At 38.1% G+C, this 24,140-nt stretch overlaps 1 protein-coding gene across 1 annotated transcript in view; it reads left to right on the top strand.

Annotated features, from left to right (window-relative positions):
- The first annotated feature begins 3,731 nt into the window (after positions 1–3,731).
- Positions 3,732–24,140, top strand: part of LOC142369300 (uncharacterized) — a 63,300-nt gene continuing 42,891 nt past the window's right edge. Inside the window, exon 1 of the mRNA XM_075451638.1 lies at positions 3,732–3,985. Coding sequence (XP_075307753.1) covers positions 3,814–3,985 — 172 coding nt within the window. The 5' untranslated portion in view covers positions 3,732–3,813. The remainder of the gene's footprint in view (positions 3,986–24,140) is intronic.

Here is a 24,140-nt window from a genome sequence, read left to right as displayed (position 1 = left end):
TAATGTTTTTAAACAGCATTAAAGTGCCCGAAGGTAAAGCATCAACCACCATGGAGAACTCCTGGAAATTAATTGGAAATTTGCATATTGAGCAAAATTTGTTGTAACTGAGAATTTTACCTTCCTTATTAACCAGCTGAGCCACCAGTAGGATCCCATTTTGAACCCAAGTTTCAAGATAGAGTGACCTGTTTATAAATAAAATATCTCTGTTGTTCCAGATGAGGTATTTGTGAGGTGAGAAGTTATGTTTATAAATGAGCGTCCACGCTAAGAGCACCTGCTTATGGAAAGATGAGAGTTTTACAGGAAGTTTCTCAACATTGTAATTACAATTTAAAATGAAGTTAAAGCCACCAAAGCGCGAGAAAACTTGATCTGGTATGAGGTTCCAGATAGAGGTTGGATTTTTAAGGAAGTGTTTAGCCCATTTAATTTTGAATGTGTTATTTAAGGTAGTGAAATCGAGAAAGTTAAGACCACCTGATTCATAATTATTCATGACAACAGTTTTTTTTATATAGTGTGTACGATTTTTCCATATAAAATTAAGAAGCATATGATCAATATCTTTACAGATTTTGTTGTCTAAATGTAAGGGGAGAGCAGCATATGTCAGTCGGGATAATCCTTCAGCTTTGGAAAGCAACACTCTTCCTTTTAGAGATAAGTCCCTCTGAAGCCACTGGTTTAGCTTCTTTCTGGTTTTCTGTATAATTGGTGTAAAATTAGAGGAGCTTCCTAACTTTTGGTCTTTAGAGATTAAAATTCCCAAATAAGTAATTTCTTGTTTAACAGGGATATTGCAAATAACATTAGCAGTACAATCTTTAATTGCTAGCAATTCACATTTTTTTAAATTTAAAAATAAACCGGAGGCCTTGGAAAAAGCATTAACCACCTCTAAGGCAAGAGTAATCTGGTTTGCATTCCTTAGAAATATTGTGGTGTCATCAGCCAGCTGGCTGATTATAAGCTCTTTATTAGCGATGCTGATTCCTTGTACAGGACTACTGGAAACATGAGTTGTAAGGATTTGAGAGCAAAGTAAGAATAAATATGGTGAAATGGGACATCCTTGGCGAATGCCACGTTTTAGGTCAAATCTAGGGGTGGTGCCATTTGGCATTTTAATAGCACTGTTGCAATTGGAGTATAATGTTTTGACAGCGTTACAAAAAAAAAAGGCCAAAACCAAATTCTTCCAAGGATTGAAAAATGAATTGATGTTCGATTGTGTCAAAGGCCTTGTAAAAATCCAGGAAAAGAATAAAACTATCATCAGGCACCAAATATGAATAATCAAGTAAGTCTAGCACAAGTCTGATGTTGTTAGAAATGTGTCTGTTTCTCATAAAGCCTGACTGTGTCTCGTCAATAACTGTATCCAAAACCTCTTTAATTCTGTTAGCAAATATTGAAGCCATAATCTCATAATCATTATTGAGCAGACATATAGGTCTCCAATTATCAATAAAGAGTGGGTCTTTGTTTGGTTTTGGAATGAGTGTTATTAGGCCTTGAGTGAGGGTAGGAGGGAGAGTGTTGTTCTCTATACTTTCTAGAAATACCTGTAAGAGAAATGGAGCTATATGATTAGAGAAGGATTGATAAAACTCAGCAGATAAACCATCTGTGCTGGGGGATTTATTGGCCTTCAGTGCATTGATGCATTTAGAAATTTCCTCCACTGTAAATGGGCTGTCACAGTAGTTTCTATCTTCTACAGCAATAGGTTTTAAATTTTTAATATTGTTAAGAAATGATACTGAAATCTCTTTATTATATTTTGAGCTGTATAAATTAGAGTAAAACTTGGCACAAAAAGTTGCAATTTGCTTAGGATTTTTGGAGATACTGTCATTGATATTTAGTTGGTAAATAGAGTTTATTTTTGATCTGTATTTTTCAAGCCTAAAAAAGTAAGCAGAATTTTGTTCTCCTTCTTCCAGCCATCGTTTCCTAGATCTAATAAAGGCGCCTTCAGCCTTGTGTTTATATAAGGCATCCAGTTTATTTTGCTGTTCTATTAAATTTAATTTATCTTCCTCCGAAACTTCTTCTGGGGATTTTAGGTAATAGGAGGTGATCTTGCTTATGACTTCTTCCTCTTCAGCTTTCTTCAATTTAGAAATCTGACTTCCATATCGTCTTAAAAATTTGCCAATTTCAAATTTGGAAAGTTCCCAATTGCTGCAGAAAGACCCTTCCTTGTAAGCCTTCTTCCAATAATAAATAATTAATTTATTAATATGAGCTTTAACTATTTCATGCTTTAGCAAAGAGTTATTTAGTTTCCAGTAAGCACATTTATTAGGTGTATTATCAGGAGTATAAATTTGGATGCTAATGTGAATAGCTCTATGATCAGTCAGAGGGGTGGCAAGTATGTTGACAGCAATGTTGTCTTTATTGATACATTTGGAAATGAGCCAAAAATCAATTCGGGATTGTCTGGATCCTGTTTTATTGCTCCATGTAAAGATTTTGTCATCTGGGAATTTTTCTCTCCATATATCTATAACATTAAATTTCTCCATAAAATGTTTTAAAGTGTCACAGTATGAGGTCCGCCGCCCTGGAGGCCATCTCTCGATCGTATTGTCTAAGGCAATGTTAAAGTCCCCACCAATTAAAATGATTGAGTCTTGGTATTTGGAGAGCCATGAAGTAATTCTTTCTGCTAAAGATTCAAATAGTTTGTTGTTTTCCGTTTTATTATTATAACCATATAGGTTAACTACAATAAAGGTATTGTTAAGGCATTCAATTACTGAGCAGATGTAGTGACCTAGGGTGTCGCAATCAGTATGTAATATAGTTCCAGAAAAAATATTTTTAAGTGTAGCGACACCAGCGGAGCGCTCAGATCCGTGAGATAACCACATTTCATTTCCCCATTGTGATTTCCAGAAATTACTGTCAGTAGATGTAGAATGACTCTCTTGAAAGAAACAAAAATCTGTTTTAAGTTGTTTGGCAAATAAGAATGACGCTTTGCGTTTAGCTGTTTGTCTTAACCCCCTAGGGTTGAGAGATACTAATGATACGGACAAAGTTACTTGATAAGAATAACAAAGAATAAAGAACAAGATCTAAACTTTTAAAGGGTGTGTTAACAAAGAAAGGGGACCGAGAGCTGCACGCTTTAAGTAGTAAAGCGGTAAATAGCCTGACTAAATAATTACCATAAAAAAACAAGGGAAAAATAGCACTTTGCTATCTATTTTGGTTTAACTATAGTATTTTAGACTTTTACACCAAGAACAAGGTAAGTCTTTATAACTAAATTATATATTGACTAAAGGTGAATATAAAATGTTAAAAAGGAACTAAAAGTGAAAGCAGAGTGTAGACCAGGCTCAAGGTGTAAAAGAATTCGCGAAATGATCATTTTTAAGGTTTAGGTGAGCATGAAGGAGGGAAGACTTCAGTTCCACTGATAAAGCCACGACCTCCACCGAAGTAAGCTGGTTTGCCCTCCTTGCGAGCTTTGTCTATCATGGGCCACAGTTTATTGCGTCGTTCCCTGTCATCCTTGGACAGGTCCTCAGTGAATCTCAGTCGGTTGTCCCTCAGGAACGAAGATGTCTTGGCTGCTTTCCATGTCGCATCTCTGAGGACTCTGGGTGAGTGGCGTATCTGTCCTATTATAGAATCTGTGGCTGCAGCCAGGACCTCTGGGCCAGAACTCCACCCTGTGACCCCGGAAGCAAACACCGCAGCCGGCCGCCAGTTTTCTCTGTGTGGGACTCAGCTGCTGGACGGTGTGTTAGCGTGTCTGAGGTGAATCTCTGATTGTGAGCAGCAACAATGTCTTCAGTTCAGCATCTGAGAGAGTTTATCAGCCAGCGACTAACTGCTGCCGCCGAAGAAATATTCTCAGAGTTTGAGAAAACCATCGTCCAGTACGAGGAAGAGATCGGCCGTCAGCGCAGACTGCTGGATATCAGCTGGAAACCGCAAATAAAGCTCCACAAAGTGGGTAAGTAAGGCTGTGTGGAGGAACAGGGCTGCAGCTCTGAGCTCCGCTCCGGTTCTGTTGGCCTTTAACGGGCCTCATCCTCAATCCACTTTCTGTTAGCCTCAACGGCTTTTACGTCCTCCGCTCGAGGCCTGCCGTGATAATCACGAGCATTTAAAAAAAAGAAAGTCAACATTGAGATCGCGATTATTCCCAAATTTCATTGAAAAACAAAGTTTTTATTCCACTTCTCTGCACGGATGCAGTCTCCACGCATAACTCAGCTCATGTTACGGACCTGTGGTCCAGCTGGGGTTGCCACATTTTAGAAATGAAAATAAAGGACGTCCACCATGGCTCGTCTGGGCTATGCCCACCACCGCCGGTGTTCTGTCGATTTTTCCTACTTCGTCGAGAAATGCTACCGCAGCAAAAACCGATAGACACGCCTATCGGTTTTTGCTACCCTATCAAAAAATGCTACTTTATGGTTTTCTACCTCTGTATATCAAATAAAGTCATAAAGTAAGCGTTTTTGTCTGTCATGTGTGTAATTATAAAAAGTGTAATGAAATTGATTTATTTAAGAGGGTAGCAAATTTTGATAGGCCAATATGACCCTGTCAAATAATGCTACCCCTTCTCAAATCATTCTTGTAAGACAACGTATCTCCTCACTGCCACTGTAGGATGACTGGCAGCATGTTCATAACATTATCTAATCAATTTTTAAGAGGGTAGCAAATTTTGATAGGGCAATATGACCCTGTCAAATAATGCTACCCCTTCTCAAATAATTCTTGACAATGATGGAGCAGAGTCACCTAAATAAAGCCTGAAGTGTCGCAAATACAAAAATCATATGGCGAATGACAAGACAGGAAGGAGAACTAGAACAGAGGTTTTAATGGTTACATAAAACGAAAACGAATGAAAAATTTCTCCTCGATTTCTTCTACCTTAGTAGGAGAAAGGGTAGCAAAAAATGATGGGCGGGACAACGAAAACTTAGAAAATTGTCTCTGCGCATGCGCGCGCATGCGCGCGCATGCGCAAAAACACAAGGTAGCATTTCTCGACGAGTAGGAGAAATCGACAGAACACCGGCTCCTTTGGCCGCTGCTCGCAGCAGTAATATGTTATTTTGTGCCAGTGTCTTTAGTACAGTGGTGATTTAAAAAAAAAAAAAAAAAAAAAAAAAAGCAACTTGATTGATACTTAAAGCTATAATGTGTAATATTTCACGGACAATGAATGTCTCCATTCATTTTGAGCGTCACTATCGCATTAAAAAGGGTCTGAACCTCGCGGCACTTCGAGGGTTTTGAGTTGGCGTTTGGTATTGGTGAGAGGTAGAGTGTGCGTTGGTTGTATCAGAGTTAGTGGTTAAGTTCAGTTATTATATCAGTCATATCATCTATTATTATTATTGTACTGCATTAGAATATATCGTAATTAGGTTAGAATAGTGTTAGAATAGTTATATAGGATATGAACCCTCGTTTTTCGCGGGGGTTACGTTCCAAAAAGAACCCGTGATAGGCGAAATCCGTGAAGTAGTAACCTTTATTTTTTTTTTACAAATAACTACTGTACTGTAAAATAATAATTTTAATCAATACGAACTGAAGGCTTCAAATTGCGGAGATCAGCACCGCGACCCGAGTCATTGGATTAGAACGGGAGAAAATGAAAAATGATTATGAAAAAAAAATACAAAGTAGGCTACAGTAGGACAAATAGTGACTCGCGTGCATTTCACTGCTCTTCTGACTGAGCCGCTGCATCCTGACTCAGCGTTTTTTTTTTCTTCTAAAGCCCGCGGTGCACTGTGTGTTTTTACGAGAGAAGAACATAGTTATCGGTAGTTGTTGTCGCTCTTTTTTCTTCTGGGCATATTAAACCGCAACGTTATTGACACACATTTTTTTAAAATAAAAACCAATAACTTATACTTGTCTTGTTGCCCATACTGCTCTGTTACAGTTTATTCCTGACTCCCGGTCCCATAAGCACTTTCATACTCCCAGTTCCATAAGCACTGTAGTCAGTGTACATCATTGATATATCTCATTTGAGTTATCAACACCATAGCACTCAATAATACTTCCATATATGCAGTTTTCACACATTTATTTTCATTGAGACACAGTGACAACAGTTGTTTATTTTATATTGCAGGATGCTCTAACTCAGGGTTAATTTAGTCTGTCATATATTCCTTTTGCACAGCAGGTGTCACTAGAGAGACCGTTTCAATGAGGCTTCGGGTAAGGCCGATTTCAGACCAGAGCGTGGCGTGGCGGCAGCGAAACGACGGCAGTCTTAACGCCGGTTATCAGGCGGTGTGTTCAACTTGGCTTTTCACACCGGACAGTCCGCGGCCGCGGTAGTTCTGCACCAGCCCTGTCTGCATTCCCCATTCATTTCAACGGGACACCGCCGGCCGCCGCCGGCCACTGCCGGCCGCTGCCGGCCGCTGCCGTCCAAATTCCGCTCGAGTTCTATTTTCCAAAAGCAGCGCGGGACGGAGGCGTCTCCGCGCCGCTACCGCCCGACTACCGCCGCGTCGGTGTGCAAGGACAGATCTGTTTCCATGTATTTTCACCTCCGCCGGTGAAAATCGCTTCCGTTCCGCCACGCTTTGCCGCCCTGGTCTGAAATGGCCCTAATGAACCTTTTGGCGAACCTTTGGGCTGGAAAGCCTCATTGGTTCACAAAGCCTCATTTTGCCATCACTACTGCTCACACTCAGATACTCAGCTCAGACACGCTAACACACCGTCCAGCAGCTGAGTCCCACACAGAGAAAACAAGCGGCCGGCTGCGGTGTTTGCTTCCGGGGTCACAGGGTGGAGTTCCGGCCCAGAGGTCCTGGCTGCAGACCCACAGCCCTTTTACAGACAGCCGTTCCACTTCCTATTCGCCCCATTATAAAAAAAATTGGCTGCAGTTCAGTTGATTTTCTCTGGGGGCGCTGGCGAGCGAGTGCAGAATGACCATTTTCCATAGGGCTGGCGCTAATAACTTAAAAAATGTCCCCGCTAGCGACTGAAACCTGAAAATAATACTGTGATTTCTGACAGAGGGATGTGGATTCATATCGAAAGTACAATAACCTGGGAGTTATAGCTTTCTGTTTTCTTACAGGTCTGGCATTTGCGAGTCAGTATCTGCTAGCATCTAGCTAACGGAATCTGAAGAACGCACGGCTGATTACGACCGGCTGCTTTACGGCTCTCGTCCACTGTGCCAGAGTGCTAACCTGGTGCCGCTAACAACAACCAAAGCTAAACCAGAGGCTAGTCAGAGAGTATGTAAAAGGGCTGTGCTGAAATCTGTAACTATTTGAGTTAACACCTCTCTGCTAGCTCAGCGCTAGGACAGACCATGCCGTAAAGTGATGCCACATGCGTGACGTCACTCGGAATGCAATACTGACAATAAATGTGTATTTTAAACAAATCTAGTGAGTCTAAAAAAATCAAACCAAGTGCCGTTTGAAAGGATCATTTATCCTGCCTTTAGGAAAATTAAAATGAAAAAATATAAAAAAATTATATCCAAAGCAATGGCTGGATCTAAGGTGGATTTCATAGTACCACCATAGAGTTCGGCGTGCTCTGCACTGCTTTGTTGGCGCTCCTAGAGTGCAGTACCACCCGGAAAAAGCCGCCAGTTTTCCCTCTCCTCATAATGGCAGACCTCCACTGTCAGGCTCGGAAATGCACGGCGTATATTTCAAAATAAAATCGCGAATGCACTTCCGGTTTAATCGTTTTCCTCACAAATTAATTAATTAGTAAACAGTATGACATAAAATCTATCAATTCCCGGTCTATTGTGTATATTGTTTTTATTTGTACAGTAAACTTTTGTTTGGTCAGTGCACATTTTCTCTTAAGCTATTACTCATATTCATAAGCCAACATCTCATAAGATGCCATTGGCCTATACATTTTATTGTGTACCATAGAGTACGTCACTGCCGTTTCATTATCATTTCATTTTGACTTTATTGGACAGCTCTTTTTCTATACATTTGTTTCAATTACTTTTTCTGTTGTATTTTTCTGTAAATTTATTCTTAATGACCATAAATTTCATGTTTGGTTCTTTGTCTATGCTAATTATGTTGATGTGCTGCTGGAACACCTTAATACCACTAAATACTACCCTAACTCTTGATATCTACAGTATCATCCAAGTCAAATTATTAAGTGATCAATGAGAAAACATCAAAAACATACCAAGTCACAACATGATCAAATGTTCTGGGGCGGTCTGTAGCGTAGTTGGTTAAGCAGCCGCCCCATGTACAGAGGCTACAGTCCTCGCCGCAGTTGGCCCTGGTTCAAGTCCCGCACTGAGCGGCCCTTTGCTGCATGTCTTCCTACTGTCCTATCATTAAAGGCATAAAAATAAAGAAAAAAACATGATCAAATGTTCTGTAGACCTTTACTCAGTGAGACATTCACAATAGGCCCAAACTTTTTGTTTTTGTCTACTACTTCTGCACAAAATCTCAACATGTCGTCAATGTTGTGAAATATGAATTTGAATGGCTCCAGGATCGCTCCAGATGGTTTCTTCTGTTCTGAACACATCCCGGTTCGTTTGAAATAAATGCCATTTGCTGATATTGTTGTGGACACATGACATCCTTGGTTTGGCATAAGGGCAATGCCATGTGTTTGCTGAGGAATTGTGCGTTACAAAGATTCAAGATTCAAGATAGTTTCATTTGTCACATACACAATCATACACAGTACAATGTGCAGTGAAATATCCTCCCAAATGCGACTGTAATAGTGCAAAGTTGGCTCATGGATGGAAAAACAGAAGTGCTTTGAGCTTTCCACAAATAATACCTCAACACAGAGAGGGACATGTGCTGCTTGTGCACATTTTTGCCTTTAAAGGCAGGTTGACTTTTTTTAATCACAAAAAAACTTTAAGTGCACCATTTCTGTTAACATATCTTCTCTGAGGCATTCTTCTGTGGCTATATCTGTGCAGCATTGTAAAGAACGGATGTGTTCGCAGTGTGTGAAAGTTAAGAGTACTGTTTGCAATCTTCCAACTCACACTGCACCTTGTGTACTTGGCCCCAGGTTTTGTCCTGTACGTGTATTGGGACTGAAAAGCCATGCCCTCCTTTTTGGACTGTGGAAATGACATATTTGGCATCCACACAGACACTCTTTAAATGGTTGGTTTGAGTTACATCATTTCATATGTTTGGCCAAGTTTTTCAGATGGCAAGTTAGTGAACAGAGGGGACATTCAACCTTTTTCAGTTTCAACAAAAGAGGAAATAAAATGAGATGACAATTGTGTGTCTGCTGAGGAGTGGATGATGGAAGATGTTTGAATTGATTGTTGCACGAGAAGCTCTGGAGATGGGGATGCAGATGGACTTGGTTGCAGGGAGAAGAAGGATGAATCTTGACTCGGATTGGACTGGGCAGCAGCTGAGGTGGATGTTTGTTGTATGGAACAAGACTTTACATGCGCTTCCATGTCTGTCCTAAGGACAGTTGTGTCACAGATGGGACGATGATAATGTCCCCCATTCCTACAAGTCAAATTGCAGCAGCAGATCTTCTTATCTAAGAGCAAGTCAAGAAAATGTTTATGTTAGACAATGACAAACAAGTCACATGAACATACATAAGGATACACATTTGTATGTGTGCGTGTGCACGTATATCTTTAATCTAAAATGCAATGGCATTACCTTCAAATGTAATGGCGTTTTTGATGTGGACCTCCAAATGCTGCCGAACTCGGCCTGGTTTGGTTGGTTTAAAGAGGTGTTTGGGACGCAGGGGGCAGTGGACCTGACTGCAGCATGTTGTGCTAACTCAAGTGAAAGTGGATAAAACAAGAGGGGAGTGGACACTAAAACAGGTCAGGCTGAGGTCGGATGGAAAACACATGATGATGAGCTGCTTCAGGAGGAACTTTACACAACTAAGAGCGGACAGAAACTAAGTGAAAAGAATGCAAAATAAATGTTCAGTTTGATCCAAACTCCTGCAGCTCCTCCTCTAATCAACTAACTGGAGTCGATTCATACAGGGAGGCTGTGAACAGGGTTTCAAGTCATGAGAATGCTCCATTGTTTTACCACATGACCATCAAGTATGAATCATGTGTAGCTAATTTTAGGAGGGGTGGGGGAGAAAGAAACAATCTATGTTAATGGCATGCGCATGTCCATCTATGCGTTGACCCTCATACTTTGCTACTGTGCTTCTAAAAGATTTATTTCTCTTCAGTTGCACAGTGGAAAGAACATTTTCAGGAACCATGTTACTCATCCTTGTAACTTACTAAACATCTAATTAGCTATGTTCAATATGATATGCTGTATCGAATGCAATTTGTTATTAATAACGGTAATCACATAGGAGTCTGCATACCTATTAACTAACCCAGAGAGAATAAAAGTTTTTAAAAAATAAAATCCTCTTCTGATGACATTGAGGGTAGACAAAGCATACGCTTCATATAGTGAGGCTGTGAACAGAGTTTCAAGTCAAGAGTATGCTCCATTGTTTTACTTCATGAGCACCAAGCATGAATGGTCTGTAGCTAATTTTAGGAGGGGTGGTAGTAAGGCTGGAGAGAAAGAAACAATCAATCAGTTGAAAAAGAAATGACTTCCTAAAGCATGTTTCCTTTACACTTCAGCTGTCTCTTCTCTTCATCGTATGTGTTTATCAGCTTCCACATCCCAGAGCAGTTTATGCATGACTGTTGGTTGCATGCACACGTCCAGCAGCCTTGTTACGAAAGTCTCATCCCATGGTCTAAGAGACAAGACAGCCACAAGTGGGAAAGGTCACATGCAAACATTCAGTTGAATAAGACACAGAGAGTGCGTCTACTCTTCTTTTTCTTTTTTTTTTAACATCCATCTAATTATGACATATTAGTTCATATGAGATAAGAAACATAATGAAAAAAACAAAAAACTCACTTCTCTGACAGAACAATGTGATAATTTCACCCTGTTTCTTACAGAAATCAAAGTAATTATGTAAAATGTTAAAAAAGGTTATTTGAGAAAACCACTGAAACAGGTTCATATGCACAAGGAGCTGTTAATATAATCTCACACCAACAGTATATCTGCATCTCCACCGGACAAGAATAACATGTGTATGTTACTCCTCATACATTATGTTACTTTGCTGCTTAAAGATTTATTTAACTTCAGTTGAGCAGTGTAAAGAACATTTTCAGGAACCATGTTACTCATCCTTATAACTTACTAAACATCTAATTAGCTATATTCAATATGATCTGCTGTATTCATTGCAATTTATTATTAATGAAGGTAATCACACACACACACACACACACACACACGCAAACACACATAGCCAAAGACAAACAACTAAGTTTTCAGGAGTGCTGACCGTTTTCTAAGTGTTAAATCTCAGGGAAACTTCATCCGAGAGCAAATACTAAACCAGACAGATTTGTCAGCCTACTTCAAGCAGGCTACTTCTAAATAGGAATCAGCACACCTATTAACTAGCTCGGAGTGAATAAAAGTTTTAAAAATGAAAAAACAAACAAACAAACAAAAAAAACCTTATTCATCCCCTGTGCTGCAACAGCAATGGTAGGAATTTTCCTGAGTGACTATGACTGTTGTACAACAACCCAGAAGTTGATCTCCTAGGGGTGTTTAGAGTTGATATTAAGAGTTATTTAAGTTTTAAAAAATTTAATAAAAAATTTGAAAATTAAAAAAAAGGATGTAAAAACCTCCTAACAACATGCAAATAAATAAACTACAGTCAAAATAAAGTTTTCAAACAGAGTGGAACATGTTCCTAAAGCACCTGAGCACCAAGTTACCTGCGAAGTGATCAGAACTGATCTCAAGTGTAAAGAGATAGATATTCCCTTGTGATTAATTAAAGTCAACAATTAATAAACTTCAGAATTTGATTTTCCACAGTGGGGAAAATGATCACCATCACCTGTATGAATGAATGAACAGTTTAGTCACAGAGGCACTAAGTATGTTCTCATGAGAACAGGGTACAGCCAAGTGATTTGGCAACTACAGACTGAGAAAAAATTGATTTGGAGCTAGTGGTAAGTCCCTTTTCCAGCAGGGTCAGGTTCTCAGCGGTCACCCTGAGAACTACCAATGTCTGATTCCATCTTTTATTCTGAGATCTCGTGAATGTCCAGTTAAACATTTATATTAGATACGTGTAACAGATAGTTAGATGTACAAGTCATATCCTGCATTTGCTGTTACTGGCGAGCTGTTAACTCAAATATGAATTAAATTTTCATGGCAGCAAAAGACTCCAGCGCGCACACACACACAGAAATGTAGTCAAGAGTTATCTTTCCACAAAACCTTTTAAGGGGTGCATTGCAATTGTCCAACCAGGAACTGTAGAAAATAAGCCAACTTTCTGATGAATCACACTGAAGCCACTGTAAAGTTTTTTTGTTTTGTTTTTTTGTTGTTGTTTTTTTTTTACAAGCATAATGCCTCACTGTATAAAACATGTTTAGTGCGATAAGTCAAAGGTGAAAGTGGATAACATTAGAGTCTGCTCTTAAAAACTTCAATAAAACAATTCACATATACTCCTGATAAAATAATGTTACTATTGCAACATTCCAAAATATTGGACCTGGTTCTGACTTAATGTCTGATTGTAGTTAAGCTGTTAACCAGCAAACAAGGCCTGACTTCATTTAGCCTTAAATACTTCAGACTCTGCTCAATCCATCCTTCATTTGAAATCAAAACACAATAACCTGGCTTTGTGGTAAGATTCAAACACGAACAATTGTTCGATTTGATGAGTAAACACACGAACAAGTGAGCATGCAAAGAAAATATACTGATCTCCCGGAGACTCAGGATTAAATATAATAAAAATGATCAAAGTCTCATCTTTCTTGAACTGTTTAAGACATATTGGTTACTGCCTCAGCTCCGTTTTGTGTTATTTTTCTGATAGTTTAAGCGCCACGAAAGATTTGATTAAGCTGAAATTAAAACTCCATGCTTTAGGTCTGCATACAGACCTTATAAATTGTAAATTTTGTGTCCACCAAACTCTTTTATGCTCTGAGATTTTACATGAATGTAACCTTAAAACGCCCTGCTAATATTATTCTTAAGCTTGATTCGTAAAAGATTTTGAACCCGAACACCTTTCTTGATCTTATGTGCTAATGATTTGTAAATCTTAAATTAACTTAAGCTGAAGGCGCTAAACAGGTTCTTTAACCCCATTTCCCCACCTTGGTTTATTTAAGACAGCTACGTATTTAAAACTGCCGTCGGCAGGTTTTCAAAATTCTGAGTCTAAAGTTGGAAAATTGGAACTGATACAACTTTCAGTTCCCTCCCCCTCTGTGGACGAGGTTGTGCACACCAGTTTGCGGGCACACAAGCTGGGGGCAGACTCACGCTCAGCATGGTTGGTGACTGTTTTGCTCAGATAATGGATAAATAATAAATCTAACGTGATTGGTTAAAAACAGCCGGGGTGCTCGATTTTTGCAAGCACGATTACAGGCTTCAGAGGGAGCTACAGAATTCGGGATTTTTCCTAAACAGCCTATTTAATATTCTACTACCAGAATCCCATGACAGTTCAAGCTAATATGACTAAAGAAAAAAATTTAAAAAAAAGTTGCAGACGGCAGCTTTAACTTAAACGGAATACCGGCACACACTCGATTCTTGTCTGGAATAGCTACGGACAAAAGAAGAAAAATAAATAAATTGGCATACAAAATCTTGGTGATGGGTGAGGACAATGAAGACAGGCAATATTTTGCAGACAATGAAAACCAAAAATATATATGTAGCCTAGGTGTCTCTTGCAACTGCAGTAAAGGTAATATTTAAAAAGCGAAACGTTGTTTAATTTAACTAAAAGAGGGCAGGAGGGCTAAATTAACCACACAATATTAAATATTCTGCATCTAATGATTCAATTCTCACATCTTTGAATTAATACTCGTGCAGAGTTCAACACATGCATGGTGGATAGTGCGATGGTGATAATGGTTCTACTGAAACAGAACATTTCATGACACAGAAAATGTATCCTAAATTGTATATCCAACCAGCATGAAAATTCCATCCACTGTAGGTGATGGCAGCATTATCCAGTGTTTCAATCTTATTCTACTTTTTTATTACCATTATAATTATTTTTTTTAACCAAAGACAAACTATGCCTTTCATCAAATTTAAAAACTAGATTGGATACAAATTAGCACTTTCACCAAATGCAGTCTAACACAACAATCTAAGGGAGGATAGATTCATTTCAGAAGTTGGGTATAGGGAGACTTTCCAATAAAGAATGTCAATTTACTATCTGGAGAGACCAACAATGGATATAAATCAGTAAACTTTACGTGTTGAGGGTCGACTAAGATAAAAGAATCCTAGTTTACCCCTGTTGTTCTTAATATCTGACCTCCCCACATCCGCACTAAACATAGTGTGACATGATGTGGGAAGTTTGAAATGTAATGAAATTACACACAAACTGTTAGACTGGTCTTACAATTACAGCATAGCTATGATACAACAAGTGAAGTAACACATTACAACTCTGCATCTCTTGTTTCGTGTGCATCACTGTGTGTCATCCTGTTCAGGGATGGTACCATATCTTGTTCTTTGACCCTAAACTCGAGATTTCACATATAGTGTTAATAATGTAAGAGGATACAAAGCTTAAAACGTGCAGAAATTAAATAGTGGTATGCTAATTAAATGTCATGTCAAGAGAACGGCTGCATATGTTCTTACGAGTGCTAGGATTTAAAAAATGATTTTGCTGTTGTTAAGATACAACATCAATGTAGAACTTTAAAGAAATCAAGAAGCTATCAGGAAGAGACATTTATATAAATATATATATGTATATATATTTATTTATTTTTATTTTATTTCATTTGTTTAGTAGGACAGATTCTCAGTAAACCCAAAATCAGTGTCACAGGAGAAGGAATTACAATATCTATTTCTATTTCATACACACACACATAAAACAAGCACAAAAGAAAAGAAACCCCATCCACCTTCCCCACCCCCATTGGTCTGTAATTATAATTTTACCCAAGCAAACCTAAGCATTTTATAGTCTATATAATGTGCTCTAATCTATGGCTAGTACTTTACAAGTTTAGCTAAAAATTACGGGTTGGAAACTGCAGATACTTTGTCAAAATAAAAGAGGAAAGGCCGCCATGTAGTGAAAATATTCTCAACTGATCCTCTTAAAGAAAATTTGACTTTTTTTCCAGTTTTAAGAATAACATCATATCCTCTATCCAGGTATGCAGTCCTGGACCAATTGGTGACTTCCAATGTAGGAGGATACGTCTACGGGGAATTAGAGAGGCGAATGATAGTACATTATATTTTTGTGCGCTGAACATAGGGTAGTTCAGAGGCACCCCAAATGAAATGAATCTACCTCCCTTAGATTGTTGTGTTAGACTGCAATTGGTGAAAGTGCTAATTTGTATCCAATCTAGTTTTTAAATTTGATGAAAGGCATAGTTTGTCTTTGGTTAAAAAAAATAATGATAATGGTAATAAAAAAGTAGAATAAGATTGAAACACTGGATAATGCTGCCATCATCTACAGTGGATGGAATTTTCATGCTGGTTGGATATACAATTTAGGATACATTTTCTGTGTCATGAAATGTTCTGTTTCAGTAGAACCATTATCACCATCGCACTATCCACCATGCATGTGTTGAACTCTGCACGAGTATTAATTCAAAGATGTGAGAATTGAATCATTAGATGCAGAATATTTAATATTGTGTGGTTAATTTAGCCCTCCTGCCCTCTTTTAGTTAAATTAAATAACGTTTCGCTTTTTAAATATTACCTTTACTGCAGTTGCAAGAGACACCTAGGCTACATATATATTTTTGGTTTTCATTGTCTGCAAAATATTGCCTGTCTTCATTGTCCTCACCCATCACCAAGATTTTGTATGCCAATTTATTTATTTTTCTTCTTTTGTCCGTAGCTATTCCAGACAAGAATCGAGTGTGTGCCGGTATTCCGTTTAAGTTAAAGCTGCCGTCTGCAACTTTTTTTTAAATTTTTTTCTTTAGTCATATTAGCTTGAACTGTCATGGGATTCTGGTAGTAGAATATTAAATAGGCTGTTTAGGAAAAATCCCGAATTCTGTAGCTCCCTCTGAAGCCTGTAATCGTGCTTGCAAAAATCGAGCACCCCGGCTGTTTTTAACCAATCACGTTAGATTTATTATTTATCCATTATCTGAGCAAAACAGTCACCAACCATGCTGAGCGTGAGTCTGCCCCCAGCTTGTGTGCCCGCAAACTGGTGTGCACAACCTCGTCCACAGAGGGGGAGGGAACTGAAAGTTGTATCAGTTCCAATTTTCCAACTTTAGACTCAGAATTTTGAAAACCTGCCGACGGCAGCTTTAAATACATAGCTGTCTTAAATAAACCAAGGTGGGGAAATGGGGTTAAAGAACCTGTTTAGCGCCTTCAGCTTAAGTTAATTTAAGATTTACAAATCATTAGCACATAAGATCAAGAAAGGTGTTCGGGTTCAAAATCTTTTACGAATCAAGCTTAAGAATAATATTAGCAGGGCGTTTTAAGGTTACATTCATGTAAAATCTCAGAGCATAAAAGAGTTTGGTGGACACAAAATTTACAATTTATAAGGTCTGTATGCAGACCTAAAGCATGGAGTTTTAATTTCAGCTTAATCAAATCTTTCGTGGCGCTTAAACTATCAGAAAAATAACACAAAACGGAGCTGAGGCAGTAACCAATATGTCTTAAACAGTTCAAGAAAGATGAGACTTTGATCATTTTTATTATATTTAATCCTGAGTCTCCGGGAGATCAGTATATTTTCTTTGCATGCTCACTTGTTCGTGTGTTTACTCATCAAATCGAACAATTGTTCGTGTTTGAATCTTACCACAAAGCCAGGTTATTGTGTTTTGATTTCAAATGAAGGATGGATTGAGCAGAGTCTGAAGTATTTAAGGCTAAATGAAGTCAGGCCTTGTTTGCTGGTTAACAGCTTAACTACAATCAGACATTAAGTCAGATTCAGGTCCAATATTTTGGAATGTTGCAATAGTAACATTATTTTATCAGGAGTATATGTGAATTGTTTTATTGAAGTTTTTAAGAGCAGACTCTAATGTTATCCACTTTCACCTTTGACTTATCGCACTAAACATGTTTTATACAGTGAGGCATTATGCTTGTAAAAAAAAAACAACAACAAAAAAACAAAACAAAAAAACTTTACAGTGGCTTCAGTGTGATTCATCAGAAAGTTGGCTTATTTTCTACAGTTCCTGGTTGGACAATTGCAATGCACCCCTTAAAAGGTTTTGTGGAAAGATAACTCTTGACTACATTTCTGTGTGTGTGTGCGCGCTGGAGTCTTTTGCTGCCATGAAAATTTAGTTCATATTTGAGTTAACAGCTCGCCAGTAACAGCAAATGCAGGATATGACTTGTACATCTAACTATCTGTTACACGTATCTAATATAAATGTTTAACTGGACATTCACGAGATCTCAGAATAAAAGATGGAATCAGACATTGGTAGTTCTCAGGGTGACCGCTGAGAACCTGACCCTGCTGGAAAAGGGACTTACCACTAGCTCCAAATCAATTTTTTCTAAGTCTGTAGTTGCCAAATCACTTGGCTGTACCCTGTTCTCATGAGAACATACTTAGTGCCTCTGTGACTAAACTGTTCATTCATTCATACAGGTGATGGTGATCATTTTCCCCACTGTGGAAAATCAAATTCTGAAGTTTATTAATTGTTGACTTTAATTAATCACAAGGGAACATCTATCTCTTTACACTTGAGATCAGTTCTGATCACTTCGCAGGTAACTTGGTGCTCAGGTGCTTTAGGAACATGTTGCACTCTGTTTGAAAACTTTATTTTGACTGTAGTTTATTTATTTGCATGTTGTTAGGAGGTTTTTACATCCTTTTTTTTAATTTTCAAATTTTTTATTAAATTTTTTAAAACTTAAATAACTCTTAATATCAACTCTAAACACCCCTAGGAGATCAACTTCTGGGTTGTTGTACAACAGTCATAGTCACTCAGGAAAATTCCTACCATTGCTGTTGCAGCACAGGGGATGAATAAGGTTTTTTTTGTTTGTTTGTTTGTTTTTTCATTTTTAAAACTTTTATTCACTCCGAGCTAGTTAATAGGTGTGCTGATTCCTATTTAGAAGTAGCCTGCTTGAAGTAGGCTGACAAATCTGTCTGGTTTAGTATTTGCTCTCGGATGAAGTTTCCCTGAGATTTAACACTTAGAAAACGGTCAGCACTCCTGAAAACTTAGTTGTTTGTCTTTGGCTATGTGTGTTTGCGTGTGTGTGTGTGTGTGATTACCTTCATTAATAATAAATTGCAATGAATACAGCAGATCATATTGAATATAGCTAATTAGATGTTTAGTAAGTTATAAGGATGAGTAACATGGTTCCTGAAAATGTTCTTTACACTGCTCAACTGAAGTCAAATAAATCTTTAAGCAGCAAAGTAACATAATGTATGAGGAGTAACATACACATGTTACTCTTGTCCGGTGGAGATGCAGATATACTGTTGGTGTGAGATTATATTAACAGCTCCTTGTGCATATGAACCTGTTTCAGGGGTTTTCTCAAATAACCTTTTTTAACATTTTACATAATTACTTTGATTTCTGTAAGAAACAGGGTGAAATTATCACATTGTTCTGTCAAAGAAGTGAGTTTTTTGTTTTTTTCATTATGTTTCTTATCTCATATGAACTAATATGTCATAATTAGATGGATGTTAAAAAAAAAAGAAAAAGAAGAGTAGACGCACTCTCTGTGTCTTATTCAACTGAATGTTTGCATGTGACCTTTCCCACTTGTGGCTGTCTTGTCTCTTAGACCATGGGATGAGACTTTCGTAACAAGGCTGCTGGACGTGTGCATGCAACCAACAGTCATGCATAAACTGCTCTGGGATGTGGAAGCTGATAAACACATACGATGAAGAGAAGAGACAGCTGAAGTGTAAAGGAAACATGCTTTAGGAAGTCATTTCTTTTTCAACTGATTGATTGTTTCTTTCTCTCCAGCCTTACTACCACCCCTCCTAAAATTAGCTACAGACCATTCATGCTTGGTGCTCATGAAGTAAAACAATGGAGCATACTCTTGACTTGAAACTCTGTTCACAGCCTCACTATATGAAGCGTATGCTTTGTCTACCCTCAATGTCATCAGAAGAGGATTTTATTTTTTAAAAACTTTTATTCACTCTGGGTTAGTTAATAGGTATGCAGACTCCTATGTGATTACCTTTATTAATAACAAATTGCATTCGATACAGCAGATCATATTGAACATAGCTAATTAGATGTTTAGTAAGTTACAAGGATGAGTAACATGGTTCCTGAAAATGTTCTTTCCACTGTGCAACTGAAGAGAAATAAATCTTTTAGAAGCACAGTAGCAAAGTATGAGGGTCAACGCATAGATGGACATGCGCATGCTATTAACATAGATTGTTTCTTTCTCCCCCACCCCTCCTAAAATTAGCTACACATGATTCATACTTGATGGTCATGTGGTAAAACAATGGAACATTCTCATGACTTGAAACCCTGTTCACAGCCTCCCTGTATGAATCGACCCCAGTTAGTTGATTAGAGGAGAGTGGTGCATTTTTTTTTTCTTTCTATTCTGAAAATAACCAACTTGTATTATATTTGCTCTAAAGGGGTGAGGATCGGCGACGTTATCAATCAACTATTTTTCTTAAACCCAAGTTTATTAGCGGAGAGTGGTGCATATTGACTACTCACAGGATATCCTTATTAACCTACGGTCACTTTTTTTTTTCTTTCTATTCTGAGAATAACCAACTTTTATTATATATTTGCCCTACAGGGGAGAGGATCAGCGACGTTTAAGAACAATCAACTATTGTTCTTAAACCCATCCACCCTTCTATCATCTCATTGGTTCTCAAAGTCACGGGCTTTACATGACCTAATCACTTTATTATATTATATGAGGGTCTGCAAAGCTGTCAAACAGCTATTTTTTTCGTAACTCATAGGATACTTAAAATGTTGTCAGCTTTGCTCCTAAAACTTAAACTTTCCCTATTCTGTAATTAAACAATCTCTCAATAAATATTTAGACTTAATCCGTAACTCCACCCCTAACACCACTCCCCCTTACCCCTCCTCCCCCTCTCCCCTTTAGCACCCCCCCCCCCCCCCCCCCACACCTCATGACCAAGGGTCACTAGAGTTCACCTCGTGACCCAGGGGTCAACTAGAGTTCACCTGTCACGCCTGTCACATCCAATTAACTCATTAAGTTTTTTTGTTTTTTTCCCCATGTATTTTTATTGAGCTTTTATAATACAAGGATACAAACAAACATTCATTACAGAACGCTTAAACAGAGACAACAGAAACAGGTTGACAAAAAAAAAAAAAAAAAACACCCCCCCACCCCGTGGAGAAGACCCGCAAGGAAAATATCACAAGAACCCTGCTATGCTTATAGGAGATCAGGTATCAAGTTGGGTTAGCATTAGCAAGCTACTGTATGAGAGGTTGCCAAGTTGCGTCGAAATGTTGGAGTCTGTCTTTTAGAACATATCGAATTCTTTCCAAGTGGAGTGTATTAGTTAATTCCCCTAGCCACATCTTAGCTGTTGGTGTGTTCACACTCTTCCATGACATAAGGATCATTTTCTTTGCTATTATAAGACCATATGAAATAAAACATTGTCGTGTTTTGTTTAATTTTTTAAAGGTTTCAGACACCCCAAGAATAATAAGAATGGATTCTGGCTTTATCACAAATTTCATAACCTCGGACATTATGTTAAAAACCCCAGACCAGAAAGAGGAAATCTTAGGGCATAGTACATAACTATGAAGATGGGTTGCAACGGAAGACTTGCATTTATCACACACAGGTGATACTTCTGGATAAATTTTATGTAATTTTTCCTTTGAGAAGTGGAGCATGTGTATAATTTTAAATTGAATAAGGCAATGTCTTGCACTGTGTGAGCAGGTGTTGATCTTCTCAAGAGCACTGTCCCATAGATCCTCTGAGATCGGTTTGCCAAATTCTTTCTCCCATTTGTGTCTATGTGTATGGGCAGGGGGAGGACTTAATGACAGGAGATTATTATAGATACGTGTTATCAATTTTGGTTCATTTACTGGCAATTCCAGACACTCATCTATTAATGTTTTGGGTTCAGTCTGAAAATCCTCCAAATGCCTACGTATATAGTCCCTGATTTGCAGATATTGAAAGAAATTATTATTTTCCAATCCAAATTTCTGCTGTAATTGAGAAAACGAGGCAAGTACACCTTGTATATACAGATCTTTAATACATTTAACACCTTTCTGATTCCACTTAGAGAAGGCTCCAACCAAACCAGGCAGGGCAAAAGTGGGGTTTCTATCTATGGGTAATGCAGAGGATAGGGATTTAAGATTACAACTGGATTTTATTTGTTTCCAGATACAAATCATATTATGAATAATAGGATTGTTGTTATATAATAATCTACTGACCTTGGTTGGTGCTAATAGAATTGTAGCCAGTGAATATGGATGGCATTCCTCCTGTTCCATCAGTAGCCAATTAGGTGGTGAGTTTGTGGTGTTTAGCCAGAAAGTAAAAGTCTTGATCGCTGAGGCCCAGTAGTAAAACAAGAAATTTGGAAGTGCTAACCCTCCTGCAGATTTAGGCTTGCAGAGATATTTCTTACCTATTCTGGGAGCTTTGTGTCCCCACAAAAAGGGAGTAATTAAGGAGTCTAGTTGTTTAAAAAAAGTTTTTTTAAGGAATATTGGAATATTTTGAAAGATATAGTAACTGTGGGAGTAAGACCATCTTAACCGCATTTATTCTCCCGATCATCGAAATTGGGAGAGTATCCCAGAACAATAACCTAGACCGTAGTTTTTCTATTAAGGGAGAAAAGTTTAGTTGAAAGAGAGAAGTATATTGTCTTGTCACTTCTATACCCAAATAGGTGAGATTTTCCGAGGAGATTTTAAATGGAAAATTAATCAGGAACGTCAGATCATCCCTGTGGACTGGCATTAAGACATTTTTTGTCCAATTAATCCGATATCCTGCAAAAGTGCCAAATAAATTGATTTTATCTAAAAGTACCGGAATGGTAATTTGTGGACGTGTTAAATAAAGAAGAATATCATCTGCATACAATGATATTTTGCTAACTGTTCCTTTAGTGGTGTACCCATGTATCTGAGGGTCAAGTCTAATACTTTGAGCCAGCGGCTCAATAGCAAGAGCAAAGATTAAAGGGGAGAGGGGGCATCCCTGCCTCGTCCCCCTACATAACTTAAATGGGGAGGATAGTGTTCGGTTAGTTAGGATTTGGGCTGTAGGGTTTTTGTAGATAAGTTTAATTAGTGATAAAAAAACATCTCCGAGATTGAATCTATTGAGAACTTCAAATAAATATCGCCACTCAATCTGATCAAACGCCTTTTCAGCATCGAGTGCAAGTATAACAAGATCAGAGTTTGGTTCTCTTTTCGTGTACATGATATTAAAAAGGCGTCTCAAATTGAAAGTAGAGTTTCTGTTAGGTACAAAACCCGTCTGGTCAGGATGGATTAATCTCTCCAGCAGGGGGCTCAATCTGTTAGCAAGCAATTTGGCAAATAGCTTCCCATCAACATTCAGGAGTGAAATAGGGCGATATGCACCTACTTCCTGTGGATCTTTCCCTTTCTTATGAATTACAGTGATCACAGGCTTCAGTTAAAGTCGGTGGTAGAGCCCCACTTTCCTGAGCGTGTTTAAATACCTTCAACAAATAAGGAGATAACTTTTCACTATACGTTTTATATAATTCTCCAGGGAGTCCGTCAGGGCCTGGTGATTTATTACCCTTTAATGAGGCAACAGCAGATTGAACCTCTTGGATTGTGAGCTCCGCATTTAGCGATTTACAATCTTCAAATCCTAACCTGGGTAGATTACACTTATCTAAAAACATATTAATAATCTCGGGCTCTGAGGTGGATCTAGGAGTATACAAATCTGTGTAGAATTCGAGAAACCTGTTATTAATATCTTTGGGTTTTGTGAGTATTTTGTTATCACAGGCTTTTACCTTATTTATTGTCCTATCATTCTCCATTTTTCTGAGTTGACGAGCCAATAATTTATGTGGTTTATCTCCGAATTCAAAGAACCTTTGTCTGGTATACAGGAATGCTTTACTTATTTTCACAGACACAATTTGGTTATATTCATATTTTAATGTTGTTATTTTCCTGTGCAGAACTGTAGATGGGGATCGAGCATTTTCCTGATCCATTGCTTTGATCTGTCCTTCCAGGTCTTTCAATTTGGACATGTTTTGTTTCTTCCTTGATGCTTCAAATGAGATGATGCTACCTCTAATGTAGGCTTTAAACGCCTCCCAGAGAGTGGAAGGAGAAGTCTCTGGGATATCATTCATCTCAAAATAAAATGAAATTTGATCTTTTAGGTACTCACGAAATATTTTATCTGTAAGTAGGTGAGGGTTTAGTCTCCAAGAGGTATGCGGTTTGTCTAAATGGTCTAAACATATTGAAAAGGAAAGTGGACTGTGATCTGAAATCACAATACTATGATAACGAGCATCCACTACAAAAGGTGCCAGTTTGGCGTCAACTAGGAAATAGTCTATCCTACTGTAAGAGTTATGCACAGGTGAATAAAATGAATAGTCCCGACCAGAGGGGTTCATCATCCGCCATATGTCTAGGATATTTGCGTTATTTATATATGTATTTAAGAATTCACTTGAGGCATTTCTGGGAGGTGTCTTTGTGGAGGATCTATCCAGATATGCATCCAAAACGGTGTTAAAATCTCCTCCGATTATCAAATTAGTCTGTGACATATCTGGAATTAATGCAAACATTTTCTGAAAGAATACAGGGTTATCAGTATTAGGTGCGTAGATGTTTACTAGGGTGAGGGAGATATTCTGAGTCTCTCCAATCACTATAACATAGCGACCCTCTTTATCGGTTATTGTTTTTTTCTGCAAAA

Source organism: Odontesthes bonariensis, chromosome 19 (assembly GCF_027942865.1).
Source record: "Odontesthes bonariensis isolate fOdoBon6 chromosome 19, fOdoBon6.hap1, whole genome shotgun sequence".
NCBI lineage: Eukaryota > Metazoa > Chordata > Actinopteri > Atheriniformes > Atherinopsidae > Odontesthes > Odontesthes bonariensis.
This window is presented reverse-complemented; position numbering and strand designations above follow the sequence as displayed.